The sequence below is a fragment of the Cyanistes caeruleus genome, chromosome 4 (assembly GCF_971803275.1).
Source record: "Cyanistes caeruleus chromosome 4, bCyaCae1.hap1.1, whole genome shotgun sequence".
NCBI classification, from domain to species: domain Eukaryota; kingdom Metazoa; phylum Chordata; class Aves; order Passeriformes; family Paridae; genus Cyanistes; species Cyanistes caeruleus.
This window is the reverse complement of record NC_141704.1, coordinates 21,149,524-21,170,768: the sequence shown is the minus strand read 5'-3', so window position 1 is coordinate 21,170,768 and position 21,245 is coordinate 21,149,524. Positions and strand designations below refer to the sequence as shown.

The 21,245-nt window shown below is 40.2% G+C and overlaps 1 protein-coding gene across 1 annotated transcript; it reads right to left on the bottom strand.

Moving 5' to 3' along the window:
* Positions 1–8,159: 8,159 nt before the first annotated feature.
* GPR37 (G protein-coupled receptor 37) lies at positions 8,160–21,152 on the bottom strand. Its single transcript, XM_023918568.2, has 2 exons — positions 20,374–21,152; positions 8,160–9,970 (listed from the first exon to the last, which is right to left on the bottom strand). The coding sequence occupies exons 1-2, from the start codon at positions 21,055–21,057 to the stop codon at positions 9,152–9,154; spliced, it is 1,503 nt and encodes a 500-aa protein (XP_023774336.2). The 5' UTR covers positions 21,058–21,152; the 3' UTR covers positions 8,160–9,151.
* Between the last annotated feature and the right edge of the window lie 93 nt (positions 21,153–21,245).

The window sequence follows — 21,245 nt, the reverse complement described above, 5'->3', positions numbered from 1 at the left end:
AAACTGAGTGTAAAAGAGATCTAATCTTGTGTTCAGCTATTCCAGAGTCAATTGCATTTAAATAACTAGATCTATTTGAACATGTACTATCAAAATTATGAAAGATTGTTGAAGTCATAAGATTGCTGTTTTCTTAATGAGCATAATTAGCACTAGAAGAAAATAGAATTACAGGAGTCTCCATCATGACTGAAAAATTAGGTCTGCTTCTGATATCCAAAACTGAACCAGGATTTTTGCACTGAAGTAACTGGATGAAATTGGGAGGGCTTGTTAAGTAATTTAGCCTAGTTCATTTCTTTGCTGTCCTTACATCTTTATATCAGTATATGAATATTTAGCTGTAATATAAAGCAAGAGACATTTCTTCTTCATATATAACATAAAATAAATCAGTTAGCATATTATAGTTATAAGCTCAAATCTTGGTTCAAATTCATCTTTCTTAATTTGATTAAAGCTTTCTATAGAGGCCAACATAAATCTTACCTCACAATGTCCTTCCTGAGCTAGTGATTGTTAGAAATGTGTCAAGAAGGAATTACTTTTATCCATAAGAATTCACTTTTTCCCATAAGGAATCTCATTTTTTAATACTTTTAGGTTGACACTAATATTTGAGTTAGATGCCAGAATCAACAGAATAGATTTTCTCCATCAGCAGGACCAAAAGCTTGACAGCCTGCCAGTGGCTTGGGAGTAAAGCAGGTCAGGTATGCTCTGATGGAATAGACCTTGGTGTTGGAAATGCTACTCTGCTGAACACTGCATATTTCATTTAAAATTCCTCATATTTTATTTTCACTCTATTCAAGATTAGTTCCAAGGGACGCCCATCTCTGATTTGGCAGGTCCATCCCGAGGCAGACTTCTGCAGCTGGCTGCTGAGTGGTAGCAGAGAAGCCCACAGTAATGATCATTTTACCAGCCTCCAGGTTCTGTTTGCCTTTGATTAACTGGCAGGCTCATTTATTTTTTGGCTTTTGTATTGAGTTAAGGCCCAAACCACATAGGTACATGGTCACACAGTGAGCCAGAAGTACTTATTCTCTTTAACTCACTTTTCACTCACTGAACTCAAGCTCTGATTAAACAGAGGCCACATTAAAAAGTACAGAGGACAGCTCAACCAATTAAAATTCTCTAGCTGAAAAGAATGACAGAGATGGAGAATAAAATGGAAGATGACAAAAGAAAATAAAATAAACAGAAAGAAAGAATAAGACATTTTAAGAATTCTCAAGTAGCAACACCATGACTGACAGTAAAATATCATTCTATAATTGGGGAGCGGTGCATTGAAAGAAGAAAAAGGTAGATTTTTACTGTGTTTTCACTTGACAGACTACCTTCTGTCAAATTCAATGTAAACCCACAATTCTGCAGTTTTTTTAATATGATTTGTAGAGTTCAAGTCTCTAGAGTTTCTTCTAAGTATAGTTGCTAGGCATGGATATATTTGCAAATTCTGATTTATACTGCATTGGGACTCCAGGAGCAAACAAAGCAAAGTCCTCAAACAGTTAACAATTACTTTATTTCTTTCCTTTTATTTACCAAAGAAAGGTCAAAAAAAAGTCAAGCCCTACAGGCAGTAGGACCTTCAGGATCTCAACATACAGTGCTGCCTTGTGCAGGACGAGGACAGCCAGAAACAGGCACTGAGAAGGCACAAACTGCCCCTATTCATTTGAAACCAGGCTCTGATAGACTAAATGCTAGCACTGTTAACCTTTTCATCACTAAGGGGAGACATCAGGAAAAGCAGGCTGACCTACATGCTCTCATCCAAATGGACTTAACACTCAAACAGGCCTGTGTGTTTGAAGAAAACAAAAGTCAGGTGTTCTCTCAGGGGTTTTTGTTTTACCTGGGTCACTGGCTCCATCCTCAGCAGCAGTGGTGGGGGTGGGGTCTATATTAGAGTGGAGTATCCAGTGTACTGCCAGTTTTTATCTGGGGAAGCTAAGAAATCACTATAATAACAGAATACAATCCCCAAAGACAGAAGTCAAGCTTATCCACATCTGAGCAGGATTCTATCCTATTCTTACACCTTCTTTCTCCCTTTTCTATTGTCAAAAGCCAAAGGCAAGTCTTCCTCTATATGAAACAAGATGTCTTAAGGAGGAGCTAATGGTTTAAGAGTGCTTTGAAGCCTGTGAAGCTTTGCAAAAGCAGTGTAATGCAAACCTCTCAAAACTAGTCCCATCTTTTGACAGACTTGTCACCAAATTGCCATGGACCACCAGGAGGCTGGGTGCAGATGCACTGCCTTGCCCATGGGGAATCCCTGCCCTTTCACCTTCCAGATGCAGCTCCCAGCAGAGCTGTCTGCACACAGGCTTGTCTCGTATCACAGACAGGTCAACAACCAATGTCAGCCCCCAGCTTAAACACACAAACCTTAACTTAAGGCTCATGAACCATACCTGTTAAAGGAAGCCCTAAATGAGAAATAGTTTACTCAGGGGTCACACAGGCATCTTACAATCTAGGTGGGTTTTTTAATAGATAAAAAAAGACTCCACAGAGAATCAATACATGAAATAAAGATACCTGAGCCTGTTTCTTGTAGAAACCTCTCATGTTTTGGCAAGGAGAGACAGTTGTTGTCTGTTGTATCATGATTTGTAGTTAGGTAAGCCAATTTTAAGTCAGAAATATATATTGTAGTGTGGATACTCTGGACACACGTCTTGTACAGACTGATGAGATATTTTTATTTCTGCTAGGTTAGAGAAAGATAGACTGCAGCTTCCTTATTTGTGAATACTTGCCATAGGGAGGACTGTTCACCTTTAAGTCTTCCAGTGGATAGATTGTGCAAAATGAATGAGACTTACTTACATGCTCAATTTAAAAGAATTGATCTTCAGAAAAACAAAAGGATTTTCCTTTGTTATGGGGAGAGTTAGCAAATGGAGTAAGACACTGAAAAGACTGATAAGAACAGTCAGTAGAAATTGCTTCAAAACAGACAGAGGAAAGAATTTAAGAAAAAATGTGAATTGTAACTGCTAGCTACAATTACACATAGGATACCTTTCTTAAGCTTTTGTGTTCCCTGTACAACACTAAAACACTAAATAGATTCATCTAGCACACACATGTATATTAAATCAAATTAGAAGCACATTTTAGGGAACAATTAGTGCTCTGGTATAATAGCTAAGAGGCTAAAATTTATTTGTTTACTTAAATATTTGTATTGTCTTCAGTATGGACTATCATCCGCATATCCAGGTGCTATTAGATCATTTTATTCTAGATTGTATGTATTCTGGAGTCCCTAGTGACAATTATGAAATTCAACCACAAGCTATTGTTGAACTGTATGTATGTCCCATCTCTTAAAAAGTGTAGGCTGGTAAAAATAGTTGTTTTTTTAAAAAATTATGTTACCATCCCAGACTGTGAAGTTATTCAAATCTTTTCTCTTAAAAATCAAGTTAGTCATGACAATGTTTCTAATTGAGTATTTTGGTTTCCCTTCTCAAAGAACAATGGGCTAAATTCACTGTGGATACAAATGAAGATGTAAGTCTGACATAAGCTGATGATGGAATTTCTCTAACTAGACAAAAGAATGAGTGCTTGTGGAATTTTTGCATTTTGTTTAGGAAAAAAAAACTGTTGTGATCACAGAAAAATAAAGGATAAAATATTAATGAAAAAATACATATATATTAAAAAAGAAAAAAAAAAAAAAGCTTTCCCTGTAGCTAAAAATTCCCTGCTACCTTGAGTGATAATGCTGCCACTTATATTTAATATGCTAAACTGAGAATCCTGTAACTCTGACAGTCCTGATTTCTACTTGAAGAAAAATCCCACAAATGTGTTAGTCAGGATAATATCTTCTGCTTTTCAGTAATAAGAAGCTGTGACACACAACATGTGCACAAGGACAGAAATCTTGGACCTCTTCCTTGAAAGAGGCTGGGACATCCAGGCACATGGATCCTGGCATGCCAGGTAACACTGCATGGGGAATGTGCCACCAGTAGAAACAGAGCACTGGCTTTCTGTGTTGTCATTTTGAAAATGCCAGGGAGTCTTTGTCACAGCTTTTACTGCCTGAAACCCAAAAACTGAACCAGCCAAATTATATCGTAGGGAAAGCAAGTAGCCTGGATTTTAGGGGTTAAAAGCAGTGCATGATTAAACACAGATCTCCTGACTGATGAACCTTAAGCTCCCAACATGAGTCAGTGTTTCTGTAGCAGAGATGCCTGGGTGCCCTGGAGTATTTCAGTCTGTGTCTTTTTCATTGTTTCTTATTCATTACAAAACATACACAGCTTTTGAAAATTTGACATTTGACAAAGATAGGTGTTAAATGACTCAATCAAATACAAAAGAGTAATGAAAAAATACAGGTCCTGAAGACTAAGGCAGTACATGTAGGATACCATTAAGTTTTAATGATTCATATCATCTGCTCACATTGACTTTGGCTGTGCTTTTCATAGAAAAAACAAAAAGAAGGAAGAAAGTTATAACTCCTAATCACATTTCTCAGTGATATGATGAAAGAAGGATCCTTTCTGCATGCAGACATAAGAAGTCGTGACATAGCAGATCCACTTCAAGGTCCCTGTTTGTCTTTGCAATTTGGGCAAATCATTAGGTCTAGGTTCTTAAGGAACTAAGGTGAGTCAGCTCTCTGCAGGCAGTTTACTTCTTATAGATTCTGCCCTCTGTAATAACACCAGCATGTCTGCTACTACAGCAGTTATGCATTTCTGATGGCATGTTGAACCACTAAATTTTAAGACTCACCTATAAATTAAGCAGAGTAGGGTTTTGAATCATGCTCTTCCATCCTAGAAATAGTAGAAACTAAATTTTTGATTCATCAGAACATGCACAAAGATATATATGCTGATGCTACAGTGCTAAGCCTGTATCCACCGACAGCCTGTAACTTTAGATGTGCTCTCCATGCACAGGAAAGACAGAGCCCAGCTAAGGAGACAGACTAATTTTGAGCAGGTTTTGCCTGCAGTCTTGGTTCCAGCACAATAACAAGGGGAAGATTTAAGTGGTTTTGGAGTTCTGCTAATGCCACCTGGCAAAAACAGCCCAGAAGCAGCTTAGCAATGTATCTGAGCACATCAACAGCAGTTAGGCACCCACAGGGCAAGTTGCATGTATTTACACTGAGTCTAAGACAATGGCTCACAGATACTAGAGAGCTTTTGAATACTCTTGTTGTTTAATGAATTTGGGTAAGCTACTCAGAATTTCAATAGCAATTCACATTTCATGTAATCTAGTTTGCTTCTGAGTGCCATGAGCACAATAGAACAGTCTAACTATGGAGCTTAACATCACACAATTTCTCACGACGAGATGCAGGACATGCTTGGAAAGCTCTGCAGTGTCTTTAGGAGCCATTCCCAGAGCTGCTGGAGTAGCAGCTGTGGAAGCCTACATCATGGTTTCAATGACAGAACAGGAGCTGCACAAGCCACTGACATAATTTAAACCCAGAATTTATTTAAGGTTGAATGTAGGAATTTATGAAGTGGCAAAATAAGAGTTCTCTTCTGAGAGATGTTACTCAATAATTTACCATTTCTACTTTGGCCTACACAATTATATTTTGATACAAGTCATGAAATGTTTTCACTGGGGGTACTGAAATACATACTACTAGAGTTTCATGGGTGTTAATTCCTCAGTGGAACCAGGGTTGGGACAATTAGTGGTAATGTATTAAAGGCTAAAATACCTGAAAGGTATAAGATTTTCCTACCTTACAATCTGATTTTCCATTCCGTCACTCTTCTGTGCTGATCACTATGCTCTGCAAGTTTCTCTAGTTTAGGTAAAAAAATGAAATCTTTGCAATAAGCAAATCTTTAGTCATCAAATGCCCTCTTGTTAACAGGCAAATGTCTGACAGAACTGGATTCAAACCAGACATAAGCAGCTTATTAATTATTAGAATAATAAAGAATCATTATTTAATACTGAAGAATATTAAAGAAAGTAAGAAAAGCAGACACAAGAAAATTTCAAGAGTTCAGAGCATCAACCCCAAATGTTGGAAGAAATGCAATGCAGTACTGCATTTAACATAAGGAATCATTTATCATGACACTTGAATGGCTGTGACAATACAAATTGCTAATGTGGTATTAGTTTAACCAATTTAGAGAACAAATTAGAATAAAAGGGTGTCTTGCACGTCAAATTGCTACAGTTATCCATGGCAAGGCAGAGAAGTAGCTGTGAAAAATGCTCTTTCAGCAGCAGAAAAGTCAAGGTTATACAGGGTACAAAGAAGCCCCATTGAATACAATGCTGGAGAATGTTCTGCCACACAAGTAGGAAGATATATTTACAAACACAGCATTACTGATCTTCACATCCTATCTTCTCCAATGACTTATAACAGCTTTTTGTGTGGCAGGCAGATTTTTTTGCTGAGTAGTGGTTTGTTGTTGCTGTTGGGATTTTTGTTGGTTTGGTTTGGGTTTGTTGGTTTTTTTTGTTTGGTTTGTTTGTTTGGTTGGTTGGTTGGTTATTTTTCCAGGATTACCATACACATACTGTGGAAATGCAGAAGCAAACTGCATTTCTCTGGGACACAGAACATGTAACCTGTGAGCTAGTGACAGTTCTTAGCAGAGCTGACACATGCCCAGTGCCCAGTGGAAAGCTGGAAGCACTTTATATCCAAAGCAGTGAGGACATTTTGTGTCCTGGTGCAATGTTGCACCTAAAGTAGCAAAATGTGATCACTTACTATTTCCAAGTAAATTCTCTATTTTTTTTTTTTTTTTTCATCTGTTTCTTTTAAAGTGTTCCTCCCATTTTGCTGTTCCTTTCCAAGATCCTTGAGCCCCTATTTTAAGAGAAAAGGCACAAAAGGCAGCCAAGGGAAACAATTCTCTCAGCAAGGAACAAAAATGGACTCTTATTCCCATTCTTTATAAATATTGGCACGTAAAAAAGAACAGCAAAAATCAAAATGCAGAGATAGGATCATGTATTTGAGGAAACACAGGCCCAAAAGTGAGGAAGATTTTGTTTTCATCTTTTCTTTTTAATCCCTTTCATACTTTATTGAATGTAATTGAGCAAAGCCAAGCCAATGAAAGGTTTTATAAGGAAGGAACAGTTCCCACCTTCAGAAGTGATTGAGCATGTTAAACAGGATTTTTAAAACTTAGGCAATTTCTCAAGTTCTAAGCAGAAACAAATGTCTGTGGTTAAAGCAGACTGCCTTGCTAGGGCTCAATATCTGATTCTAAAGTCAGAAAAGAACTCACATGCATATATGTTTGGATTCATACTCATATCAATTAATATCAACTGTTTTTTTCAGTTGAAATTATTATAGGTTAAAATGGTAAAGAAAAAGAATAAGTACTGCTTTCCCAAGCAGATACCAAGATTAGATACATTAAGTCTTCAATCTACAAACAAAAAATAGAGTCCTTCCCAGAAGTTACAACAATCTCTTTAACATACAGAGGCAGGCACCATGAGGAAGGTAAGACTACATCAGCTACATTCACTGTTAATTCCAAAGCATGAATGCATGAGATTTTCCTTCTGCTCAATAAAGCTGCATTATTTATTTAATTAGTATTAAAACACAAGCTATCTATAAAAAATTCAGCTCCTCAGCATGTGTCTACACTTCAGCCTGCTGCCCAGTGTAAATATGAGCTGGCTTGCCTGCCAAGAACAGAATGTCTGCTTCAGCCAAGAGTGGGGAAATAAGCTCTGCTGGTAAGGATAGGCACTTTCCAGTCTCCAACCTGGCTTGCTTCTAACAACTTTGGATTTTACTATATCACACTGTTGCTGGCAGTGTTGACATACCCTCATTTCAACAGCTCTGCAGACAGCAAGAAGCCATCAGCAAAACACACAGTGGCCCTCGAAACCAGCTCCAGAGCTGTGAGCTGCTAGTGAATAGAGGGCTCTGTGAGAGCAGCATCATTCTGAACTAGCATTCAGAGCCCCTGTGATTAATATTCATGCTACATATCCCAGAACAAATAGGAGATGCCAGTCTGATTCAAAGCTCTCTGAAATTGATGGAAACCTCTCCATTGACTGCCATGACTCTGGGTCAAGCCCCAGGTGTGCAAGTGTGTTTATACCTTTTAAAGAAGGAATTCACTCTCCACATGTTTCAGTCCCTCACATTTATTGTCAGCAAACCTCTGGCAAAAAAAAAAATGCCTTTCTCTGCAAAGAGACTCTCACTGAAGCCGGTAGGAGCTATATATACAGAGATGGAGGACAAACTCAATGTAAAACCAATAGCATGCTGGAAAGAATCTTGATTTTGAAACCACATGAGACAAAATTCGGTGATAAAGCTAGTGTTTCTCTTTAAGAAGTATAAAATAACTCAAGATTTTGTACACCTGCAGGTTAAGAAGAAAATTTTCAATGAGGCACATTGAACCTTCATAAGAGAATATTAAAAAAGCCCACATGTATAAATCTAATACCATTATAACCATCTTCCTTAAATACTGCAATTATATCCTCCAAGTGTCAGTACCCAAATGTTAATTAAATATGGCCACCTAAATCATGATATGTAAAGGTTTCTTTTTTTTACTTATTAAAGGAATTTAATACTACTGATAGGTCTCTTTGTTAAATGCAGATTGACAATCAAGTTAAAGAATAAAACCTCATTTATTTTTATCCTACTTTATAAATTTTCTGAAGCCCAAGTCCTCTAAAAATAGTGTACAGTAATTGGATTAAAACTACCTTCAAATACTTTCTACCACGTCTTTTACATGAAAACACCTTGCAAAGCCCACAATGTCTATATAATCATTTTACAGTGATCACCAAAAAAAATACTACAGAATTAAAAAAAAGTGGATTGATATGGATCCTCCTCCTCAACCAATGAAATCCTAGCACCATACAAAAATCTCATGATTTAAAACTCAGTGCTGGCTCTCCTTCTCTCTCTCTCTTTCTTTCCTTTTAATGACCAAACAAATTATTTTCCAAACCATGACTGTTAATACAGATTGGTTTCAAGAGTAGTTTTTAACAGTGATTTTTTTTTTCTTGCATTTTGCTTCAAAAAGAAAAATATGAAGCAAAAAAAAGTAAAAGGAGAAAGATACAGGAAATAAAGTCCTAAGGTCAATTAACAGTGAGTCCCCACGGAAGCAAAAGTCGACATCTCACGACGGATGGTACTGAACGGGGAGAGCTCCAGTTCTGTGGTGTACTCGTTGTCATTGTCATCACTCGTCACTGTGGAAGACTTCTGGATGCATTCATCACAGCAGCAACAGCAACACTCCATAAAGGCCCGGCTGAAAGGTTTACAGAGACAGAACAGGAGAACTGGGGTAACACAGGACTTAAAGAACAAAAGGAACTGACTAATGAGATGGAGGAGGTCCATAGTCTGTCGAGAGACCCCTGTGGACATGTAGGCAGTCACAATGTTGCAAATGTTTTCAGGAATGATGCAAAATCCATACAGAATGGTCAAAGCCACCACTGTGCAGTTCATCTGACTTTCCAGCTGAATTTGTCTCTTGTTCCCCCTTGTGCAGGCTTTTTCTGCCCTCCTGATTTTCCTGGCTGTCACCAGGGAGCAGGTAATTGTGAACAGGGTTGGCAAACAAAAATAGCAGCCAAAGTACCACCAGAGCCGTGCGCCGTCGTAGGTGAGAGCCAGCACGTAGATGGTGTCGGGCAGCGCCGTGGAGATCTTCACCACGCAGCGCTCGCCTGGGGGGCTGCCGCCGTACTCGGGGTCCTCCCTGGCCAGCTGGCGCAGCACCACCTCCGGCAGGGCCAGCAGCAGCGCGCCCACCCAGATGACCGCCAGCTTGGCCGTCGTCGAGGTGCAGTTCTCGATCATCTCGTAGTACATCTGCACGTTGGTGGCGGCACGAAAGCGGTCGATGCACAGAGCGCACAGAGTGAAGGTGGTGACTCCCAGAGAGGCCACCTGGGAAGGAGGAAAGGCAACACGGGTCAAGACAGAGGCTGTCCAAGGGGGGGGGAAATAAAAAAGTGAATGGAAAAAAGGGAAAAGAAAATGAGAAAAAAAAAAGGTGGGGAAGGGGGAGGAAGAGAAGCAGTTGAGCACCGTGGTGCTGAACACCATCAAAAGAAGCATCACAGATGGCACTTAGCCTCCAGTGTTTGCTGAGCTACCACACAGCATGCATGTATCCAAAAAGGGTACATGCTTCTATTTTTTTCGCCTAGAAATTCTTATTCCAGCTTGGTGTCAACTTCTCCTGGAGATCCAAGTAAGCATCTGTGCAACACTGAGTGGAAAAAAAAATGTAGAGGAATTGACTAAAATTTAAAATTAAACTGCTTCCTCCCCGACTTTTTTTTAAGGAGTGTTTTTCAGACAGAGTGGGTCCACCATGGGGGTTGAAATTTTAAGTCAAAATGGGAGACATAGGAGAGTCTTCCTTCAGCAGAAGTTATGACCACATAACAAGTTCATCATGCATGCAGGGGATCAAAACATTAAACCTTCCATATCTACAAAATGTAGAAACCCTGGGGATGAGGAATCTACTGAACTGAGTGGGATACAACAACTATTTTTGTGGACTTAGGATTTTAAGTGAAATTTTGATGGGATGTAGACACACAAAGTCATCCCCACCATGAGTTCAAAGAAACTGTATTTGAAATCCTCAGACTTCCAGAGCCTGTGAAAAACTAATCTTCACTATAGTAGTTAGACTATATATCCAATAGTCAATATTTAATTTAGAAAAAAATTGAGGAAAACCCAAGCTTCATTTCATGGGAAACATTCTGTGGGAGGGTGCACTACAGGCCAGGAAAAATGAAAGAAGTTTAATTCTTTAAATGATTTAAAGATGGATTGGAGACAGCTGTCAATTATATACCGTGAGGAATAAGTACAGAGTAATGCTTATGTTCTCTAGCTTTAATAATCATTATTTTATGCATGAAGAGAAATCTTGCGCTGTCATGAAACATCATTTCCTATCATTGCATCCTGTTTATAATTCAATTTCCTACAAGAAATTCGCAAGAAGACTATATACATTTTGACCTAATTCTATTTACAATAAATTCAACTTCAGATTAAATTTAAAGCAGAACGCCTATTAGCTTCAATTGGAGGAAGACTAAATGCCCTGCTGAATTTTAATTCACTTATTTTCTTGGGTTTGCATACATGTGTTATGCTGAAAATGTGTTGATGCAGAAAGAAAAAATAATATTGCTAAGAAATGTAAAGAATGCTTACTTTTATAATGAATGAACCATATTTGTGCAATTAACTGGGAAATCTAAAGCAGTATTAGGTAGTTCACAATAATTTTGCTTATCAAAATTTGATGTGCAATGCTATATTGAAATTTCATGTAGGCAGACTTTAAGAAACCCTTTCTGATTTCCACCATAATATTGAAATAATACTGTTTATGCAGCTCTGAAAAAAGTTCTGCAAAGACAGATAGCACAATTATGCACAATTATATAAACGTATCATTAATTTTGGCCTTCAATATTTAATGGCCGTATCAGATTGCTAAAATTGACTATCACTGAAAAATATTAGGCACTTGGGATTAGAACTGTAAGATGTTGGCTTGGTTGGAGAATTTTTTGAAGCAGCTTCCTAAAGATGGAATAAGTAAGATGCAATCTCTTACTAATTAACTTGCAGAAACATTTAATAATGGCAAGGCACTTCTGTAAACATTTTTAATAGACAAGCATTGATCTGGAAGTTAAATTGTCTGCCAAGATTCAAAGAAAGCTTGGTAAATATAGCAAAAAAATAAAAACATTTAAAGAAAAATAGTTACAGGGAAATCTTGATGAACATTGATAAACTTCGATAATGAAATATGATTTTCTCGTATCACAGCTGAGAGTCAGATTTTTCAATTCAAGATTAGCAACTTTGCTTCCAAAACATTTAATTGTGTGTGTGGTCTTCAAAGCTCTTAGTGACAGCAAAACCTTTAGCCTTAACATGCAACATGAATAACAAAAGGGTCAGGACTCAGCTTGCTACAATGATAAGAGACAGGAAAATAACTGAGATCTGGAAAAGAATAGGGATTGAAATAAAAGTCAGCAAAACAGAAGAAAACCTGAGTCTCTGTACATTAAGATGTTCCCTTTCAGCTCTGAGCCTCCCCCCTCACCCCAACGCAGACACTTGTATTGCTTCAGCACTTCATTGCAAACAGACTGTTACACAGCACCCGAGACATTAAAACTCTGCAGCTGCTAGGGCTGGACTAATGAAAGAAGACATGTCTGCCATGAACAAACATAACCTACGGGGTTCCTGTCACATTAATTGACCAACAACTTGAAGGTTTAAAACAGGGAAATAGAGCAAGAGGAAACGACTAAGAATACTGGAAGGTGGCTTGGAAAACCCTCCTGTGGATTTACTGATGAAACGAGCTTAACAAAGCCGGTGTTTCCCTGGAACAAGCAACAGTTTCCTATTTTCTCCAGTTTAGTGGAGTTAGTGATGCCACAGAAAAGCTTGCAAAAACCAAACAAAAATACTCAGGCAGATGATCACGGATTCACTCCAGCTGACTTGCCTAAAAGCAGAAGAGCAATTCAAGGGCTGGATTACTTACTCCACACAGCAGACTATGAGTAATAGCCAGCAAAATCAACGGGTGCTGCTCAAAACCTATGGGTGAGAACTGGGACATGCATTCTGCATGTTCACACAATTTCAGTTTAGGTGTGTTCATACCAATAATTAGAATTAAGCTGAATGTGCTAAAAAATTCCAACAAGTTTTCTTTTCTAGTGTTATATTGCCTTGAAATAACTACAGAATTAAGATCATTAATTTGACAGGGAGAAGGTAAAGCACGAATTAACAAATCGTAAAGTGGCACAAGGCCGCATGGAGTTTAATGGCACTCTTCTTGTAACAGCCGAGTGTCTGATACGCTGTTGCAAGTTTAATACCAGGGAATCTGTGGGAAATGAGGCAAGGTAAGGGCAACTCAGGCTCAGTAGTTTTTGATTATCACTTGGATATCTGGTTTATTTCCATATTGTCCACCGAAGACTCTCCTGCAGTCTCTAGACATTCAGGATGACATCATTTTACAACCTTCTCTTACTACATGAAATCAGAAAAGTCCCCAAATTTTCAGCTGAACAACCATCAGTCTGCTTTGAGGAAGTGAAGGAGCCCCTGCTTTGAGGAGATATCTACACCATTTGGGCAGAAAACTGCTGTTAAAGGGAATACCAGCTGCAGAATACACACACAGAGAAGGACATTATTGCTATAAGAGTCTCTTTAAATACTGTTGCTCTTTAAATGCCTTGACAGGGTTAGTTGGCACCGTGATACCCCTTCAAGACACTGCATAAACCTTTGGTCATTCACCCACCAGCTGTTAGTCAGCTATGTCAAAACTGATTTGGGGAACTGAGGCCACAGAGGACAATAGCAAACTCATGAAATGCTCAGCATAATTGCTGTTCTCTTGTCCATCCTTCCAACATACCAGTTCCCCTTTCACAAACTCTAACAATTACCAAAATGTTCCCAGGCCTTTCCTGTCCTGCCCTACTTCTCCTGGCTGTGGTCCCACAGCTCTTGGCCCTGGCCTCCAGGAGTAGAGCCTCTGGCTGACCAGCAGAGCAGGGTAGATGTATTACAGTGAGTTATGGCTGTGGAAATAAGACTCAATTTTGTCCCACTAATTTCTAGTGAAAAATAACGAAAACCAGAAACAAAATCAGAAAAGGTGACTTGGGTGAAAAGCCAAATTCTGTAAGTGAATATAAAAGAGAGTTTGGGTCATTCCATCCAGTAAGACAAAGAGCAAGAAGCAATATTTATGCTATCTACAAAAAAAATCTATTATGAGATACAAAAGTTACTTAAACCAAAAGACATTGAATGTAACAGAACAGAAATAAAACAGCCAGCAGCAACTCCAGGTTGGAAATGAGAGTGACCACTGGGATGGGCAAGTGAGTGGAAACAATGTAGATTAAGTTTATACTGAACAAGTTAAAATAAAGGTGTTATAAGAAGTAGACCCCTTCTACCAGCTGAGGCTGAATTTTCTCAGACAGAGAAAAAATACATATATTTTATGTTGATAGCAAACAATTTCTTAAAACTACGTGGCACTCTTCGTTCCTTTGTTACAAGACAAGATGGGTATTCAAAACATTTCCCCATTAAAATAGGAAAGCTAAGCTACAGAAGAGGTTGATGGCTACCACCCAATCCACACCTGAACTATCAGTGATACCCCATAGACTCTGTATATCCATTCCTGTTATATAATATAAATGACTTTTTATTCCTCAAGCCATTATAGTTCATAATTTTCTTATGGGTGTTACACATCAACATAAAACTTCATAGCTTTCAAACATGTTAATGCAACATACCAGAGGGACTCCTGTAGATTTATCAGTTTTGCCTAAGATAAATAAATAAATTTAGCACAGACTGTAATACTTTTTTTTTTGTGCTACTCTACACTTACAGCACAAAGTCCAGTAATAAGAACAGACTCCTGCAAAATAAAAGAACAACCCATTGCAAACAAATATGTAATATTTACCTAGATTTCTGTTCTTTTAATAAAAATGTCCCACTCCACTCCCCCCCACCCAAAAAACCAGAACAAAACCAAGAAAAAGAGTCATTATTTTAAAAAAGGAAAAATGTATCTGTTTTTCTTAGAAGAAGTGTGATTAAAAATTAATGGCTCCATACATTAAAACAGGTAAGTCACTCAGTAAAAACACTGCTGTGGTGTGGCAAGAATAATTCAGTGGCTAAGAAGATCTGGGGCCAGGGTACAGCTCTGACATTAGCAATTAACTTATGCATCCTGAATAAAAATCTGTATCACCTGTCTAAAAGACAAGATGACAATTCTGAAATCCACTGTTATGAAGATGATCCTACACACATGGAATAACAGGTACAATACTGTTGTTTCCTTTGAAGCACTATCAACATTCACACCAAGGAGACACAAAGCACACATGCTTTATGTGATATTTATTCTTCAGTATATCCTAAGATATATTTCTGTATATACTGTATAAGATATACTGCTTAGAATCAAAATCCACTTCCACGCACCACTCTTGAGTTCTGCTGGAAGACAAAGCAGACTATCAGGACACTGGAATTACTCCCTAGTACATGACATGCTTATCCAGGGGCTTGGAAATATCACAAAAAACCCACAAAATTATTTCATTTTTGTTCATTTTCTTATTTGCAATCTAGCACACTACCAAAAATGTAAAATTATTTATTTTTTCTTTTTTCTGTGCTACTCTCCACTGAGGATCAAGTTCTCATCACACTACACAAGGGACTCCTGCACAAATTCTTAATAGCAGCAGTATGAAACTACTGCTAGAAATCTACCTCTTCCTCTTTTTGCAGGAAAATTCCTGTCATGTAGAGAAATGACATGCTAGTGTTCAGAGCAGAGTTAATAGTGCTGGGATCACAGGTGCTGCCTCTTCCTCTCCACACATATGCAACTTAAATATTACTGACCCAATTTTAAACCTACTCTGACACATATTCATTTCCATGCTGAAATGCCACATACAAAGTTTAGCCAAAAGCAAGAACTTAGAAGATCCTAAGGGCAGGATTTACAGAGAAAAGAAAGACTGACAGAACAACCAGCACGACAGCTACTATCATTGAACCATTAATACCTAAAGGGCAGAGATATATTAACACTTCTGTTTTAATTATTTATTGTGTAGTAAGCACTGAAGATATTCTGCCCAGATGTATCAGAAGATACATCTAGCCATTGCCCTAGAAAACTCTCATGATGAAGCTTTGAAACTGCAAACATCTCTGAGTGTCTTTGCCTATGACCCAGACGACTCACTGGAGGTTCAGGAGCACAGCTCTGACTAGAGTCAAAGAAGAGACAAAAAGAAAATGCCGCACATCAAAAGACACAGAAAAGACAGATAATACACAGCTTTTATAAACTCCCATAAAAAATGTATTTGCTTCCCTCAAGTGAAATTTAAAATAGGGATCTCTTCTGACAGCTTTGGAACAGGCAGAGAACGGCCACTTTCCCTGTCTGCGCTTCTTACCTACCTCTGTCAAGTCTTAGAGAGAAATGGGAAAAAGCTTCACCTCAAATTGCCCTGGAGGATCAGCTCCAGGGAAAGAGAGTAATTTGTATTTCAGTCCAAATCAATCCTTATGCTTTCCACTAAGAATACTAATTGTGATAACTTTCCTGAGCTGGAACTTCCCTACCAGAAAGAGGAATGATGCCACAAATTCATTGCCAAAAGCACATGCAGAGATTTGGCATCAGATTTCAAAGGCTTTTACTGTCAGCCTGCTCCAGAATCACACCAGCCTTGTATGCATGACATGGTCCAGATGAGGACACCACAAACTTTATCCTTCTGTTCTTTGTGAGGTGTGTGGGAAAGGCAGAGGGGCTCATGTTTACTAGCACTGAATGCAGGGCTGTGTACCATCCATTGGCCTCAGCAACTTCTTGCTCTGTGCTGGACTGCATAGGATGGTAAATCAGCCTCTGCAAACCCTCAGCTAGACCATGCCTCAATTCTAAATCCTTACTTGGCATAAGTAGCTTGATTCAATCTGCTGGCATAGAATGTGACCTCCTAAAACACATAAAGCTTCCAATGTAACTTCCAAGAGCAAAATGCACACAACTCAAGCAAAGTTCTTTCATAAGCCTGGAAGAAGGCTTCTAGTCCTACCTGACAGAATCCATTTTTCATCTTGTGCAAGTTGGTCTGGGCCTTAAACAATTTATTTAATCTCTTCATTACCAGCTTTCAGCATTAAAATAAAAAAACCCACAATGTCACATGACTAACAGCTGTAAAATATTTTAAAATACAGTAACAGTACAGATTTTGTCTACATTTATATTTCTATTAAGGCCTAGAATAAATCTAAGTAGGGAAACTGGAACTATATTGTTCCATGTGTGCTTTGAACAAAACCAAAAGGATTGCACATCAGCAGGAATTAGCCATAGTCATTGTTTTTCAATTGTCATTTACCTCATGTCTCCTGACTCTGAGTAATACTGACAAAAGTATATAAAAGACAAAATAAACACAGCGTGCAGGTAAACACTTCAGACACGCATGCCAAAACCTAGACTTCTGAACCCTGCAGAAAAGTGGCAGAAACTGAGCAGAGTATTAAAACAGTAGAGAAGCACATCTCCACACATCCTTACAGGCAGAGTAGCTGCATCAGTTGCTCTAATTCCCTTCTCAATTCCTTTTCAGTACACTCAAAAGTAGTAGTTACAAGTGGCCATACTGTGATACTATATATGGCTGAAATGACTACTTAATGTACTTGTCACAGAAGATCTTTATTAGGTAAACTTCCCTTTAAATTAAATTTGTGGAGACATTCCACTGCTGGAAGCTCAGTCTTTACCTACACAAATGTGCAGCAAAATATCATAAAACATTTTCCCTGGACTGTGTGTATATATGTGTTATCACTAGCAACAGATGCTTTGTTGGAATTCTGCACCATATCCATTAAATGGCACAAATAAAAACCAATTGGCCACAAGAGGCTGAACTAAGAAAACTCTAAGTATTTTTCTGGGATCACTTCAAACAACACAAAGCATGCTTGAATTACGTTAAAATGCTGTGATCACCACATCACTTGCTGTGGATAATCAGCCATTCCCTGTTCTCTAGTTCTGAAAGTAAAAGCTGGTATGACAGAAGATTCAGGCCAATAAGGGGTTTTGATGCCTGAGGTATTTCTGGATCTATAAACCTGGGTGAGACATGTAGTTCTCTAAACAGCATATGCAAAAAAAAACCAAAACAAAACAACAAAACAAACAAACAAACAAATAAAAAAGAGATTAGAACAGATGGAACCAAGAGACACTTAAAAGAACTACACACTATGCAAACTTATAGAAAACACAGACAAGAGGTTAAAATGTGTCCATCTTCAGTAAGACGATTCTAATTGTATTCCACAAAGGTCTGGAAACCTCTCCTGAAGATAGCTGTCCAAGCTTTCCTCTCAAGGAGCTTCTCCCACCGTGTGAGAAGGAGATGGGCCTGCCCAGGTGAGTTACAAAGGAAGAGAGAGTGTTGTCCAGCTGTCAGATGAATGCACTTCTGTAAACAATCCTTGACAGAGCAAGGAGCAGCAGCCGTGCATGGGATGGATTTCATGCCATGCTACACACCTGCATTGCTCCTGGTGGTGTCAGTGTCAATGTGTAATGCCTCTGAGGTTAGAACAACACTTGGAAAGTGTTGAACCTTTGCTCTAACTGCCTTCTCTGCCTCAGCAGGGTCAAATCCTGATTATAGGACAGTGTCCATCTTTCCAGGCTCCAAGTGAACTGGGGAGAGTCATGATCCACTAGTGTTCAGTATCTGCCACTCATTGCCACAGTTTACAGGGAAGGAAATCCAGCCTTTTACTTATTCCTCTCAGGGTGATGAATATACTTTACATACATGAGTATTATATTTAATGATCTCTGAACAAAAAATATACAATTTTGGGAGCAACACAGAACCCTAAGGCTATACTTCTTTATAACTGTAACTTAGAACTAAATTAATTATACTTCCTCAAGGACAAGGAAAATGCTTTACTTTTAGACACCAGTAATAATTAAGCCTAACACAGGGACTAAGCTACTGGTTCATCCTGACTGGACTGGTGCCAGTTCTTGAATAATACCAACTCTTGACATCCACAGAACTTTAAAGTGAAAAAACAAGGTAACATTAAATTATAATGGGGTATAGCAGCAGCTGAATATTTTTCAGGATTACAGTTTTGAATTTCAACAACTACATTTCAGCTAAACTACTCTCAATTTGACAAACTCTTTAATGCCCAAAGCTGCAAAGCATAAGCAACTAATTTTGAGCAAGTGTGGCAACACAAATAATTTAAACTACTGATCTTTAATTAGAATTGACATTACAAAGAATTATTCCAACTTTGCATGTGGATGCACTAAAAAAGGGTTAGGAAGCATGAAATGTCACATGAAAGTCCTTGAAACACAAACTAGGCTATCTATTTTAATTGAAATGGTTACTTTTTAAATGCTGCTACTTATTTTATTGGTTAACACAGCAGCCCCAGAATCCATTTCAGGAATTTTAAAGGATTCAAGCACTATCAGTTTCTCAATAAATATATATTTACTGCATCATGTCTTCTTAAATGCAAATCAATTAAGTGTACTCTGAGTTTTTTAAATGCAGTGGTATAGTACTGGCCTAGAATTCAACTAAGAGTAGCACAGCTCCACCCTTTGTCCAATCCCACAGTAATAAACTAAACAGACGAAAGAAACAGTGTCAACTTTATGGCTACACAGGTCACACACCTTTCTTAACACTTTAAAATACTGCAGTATCATTTGACAGGTAATTCTGTGTTACTGTGTACTAATGTGCTGCTGAAACTGATACTCTCTGAATTAATAACAGATTGGGTATTTGAAGGTTTTTTGGGAGGGGGATAGGGGGTTGGTTTTTTGATTGGATTTGTTTCCTAACAGCTCGTTCTTAGGACAAGAGAACCACCAGTTGTTTCCTCAGTTCTCTATTACAGAATAATGTTGGACATAAGGTTTTAGGAATACAGGAGAGCCAGCAGAACTCCAGGCTACCACCCTAGCAGCAAGCCTCAGTGTTCAGTTCCAGTAAATAAATAAAACAGCCAACCTGAGCACTGCCGGCAGGACTGTGGCCAGCTGTCTGAGAGCTTCTTTGACAGAGCCTCTGAACAACTGCCAAGAAGCTGCAGTCTAAACGGAGCTGGTGTCTTTCAAAGATAATAATAAAAAAACCAAAAAACAAAACAAAACAAGCCCCCCAAAAAAGCAGCTAAATAAACGTGAGGTTTGAACGCTGAAATATAAGAGCCCAGACATCCCACTGATGGTCCTTTTTACAACCACGTCCTTACAAGAGATCTCCTCAAGCCCTTCATCCTCATCTTCACTTCATCTTCACTTTACTAAATTAAATAAAGCAAAAAAACTTGAAATCTAGTTCTGAGATTCTGTTTTTCAGAGTCGCAGGCAACAAGGAAAGGTTGGCAGAGGTCGCACGAGGGTCCGGACGCACTCAGCGGGAGCCACAGAAACGCCGGTGCCGCTGGACCCGCTGCTGGACTCGGGTCCCTGCGGCGCCGGGACGGGGCCGCTCCGCCACAGAGCACCCAGCAAAGCCGAACCACGGGACATCCCCGGGCCGGCAGCAATGACACGGCTCAGGCTTGCGGCGGGGAAAGGAGCTCGGGGTCCGCGTATCCCCACCCACGGACATTACCTCGATGTACGGGACGATTTTGCAGGAAAAGTCTTCCAGAAGCCACTTCTTGGTGAGCTCCTGGAAGATAACCAGCGGCAGGCAGAAGAAGACGATGAGGAAGTCCCAGAAGGCCAGGTTGGCCAGCAGAGAGTTGGAGATGCTCCGCATGTAGTAGTTGTGGCAGACGATGCACATCACTGCCATGTTGCCCATGATGCCGATGCCGAAGATCACCACGGAGAGGCACATGACGGCGTAGGCACCGTACGACTCCTCGGTCAGCGGGTAGAAGGGGTTGCGGAGCCGGGCGCGGCGCCCCGTGGCGTTCCCGCGGCCCCCGCGGCCGCCCTCGCCGCCGGCCGAGCCGTTCAGGGGCAGCCAGCGGGGTCCGCCCGCCCCGCCCGCCCCGGGCTCGCTGCTCCGCGCCCGCCGCCGCCCGCTCCCCGCCGCCCCGCGGGGCGCGCAGCTGCCGCCCGGCCCCGCCGCTCCGCCGGCGGCCCCGCGAGGGAGGGCTCCGCGCCCGGGGAGCGGCGCGCCCGCCCTCCGGCCCGGGGCGAGGGGCGGCGGGGCCGGCGGCGAGCGGGCGCGCTGCGGGGGTGCCGGCGGCCCAGAGGCTGCGACGGGGTCCGGGACCAGGGCGCAAGCGGCCCAAGCGCCCAGCACCTGGCAGAGCAGGGCGAGGGGAGAGCGGAGGGGCCGCATGGCCGGGAGGCGACGGGGCTCACCCGCTCTCCTTCAGACCCGGCGGCCGCCTCGCTCGGCGGGGCTGGGAGCTGGAGACATGTTCACCCGGCTCCCGGGGACAGCCCACCCGGCCGGCGCCGGGGGCGCGACGAGCGGAGCGGCGAGCAGCCTCTTGTCGCCGACGCCCGGAGCAGACCCGGAAAGTT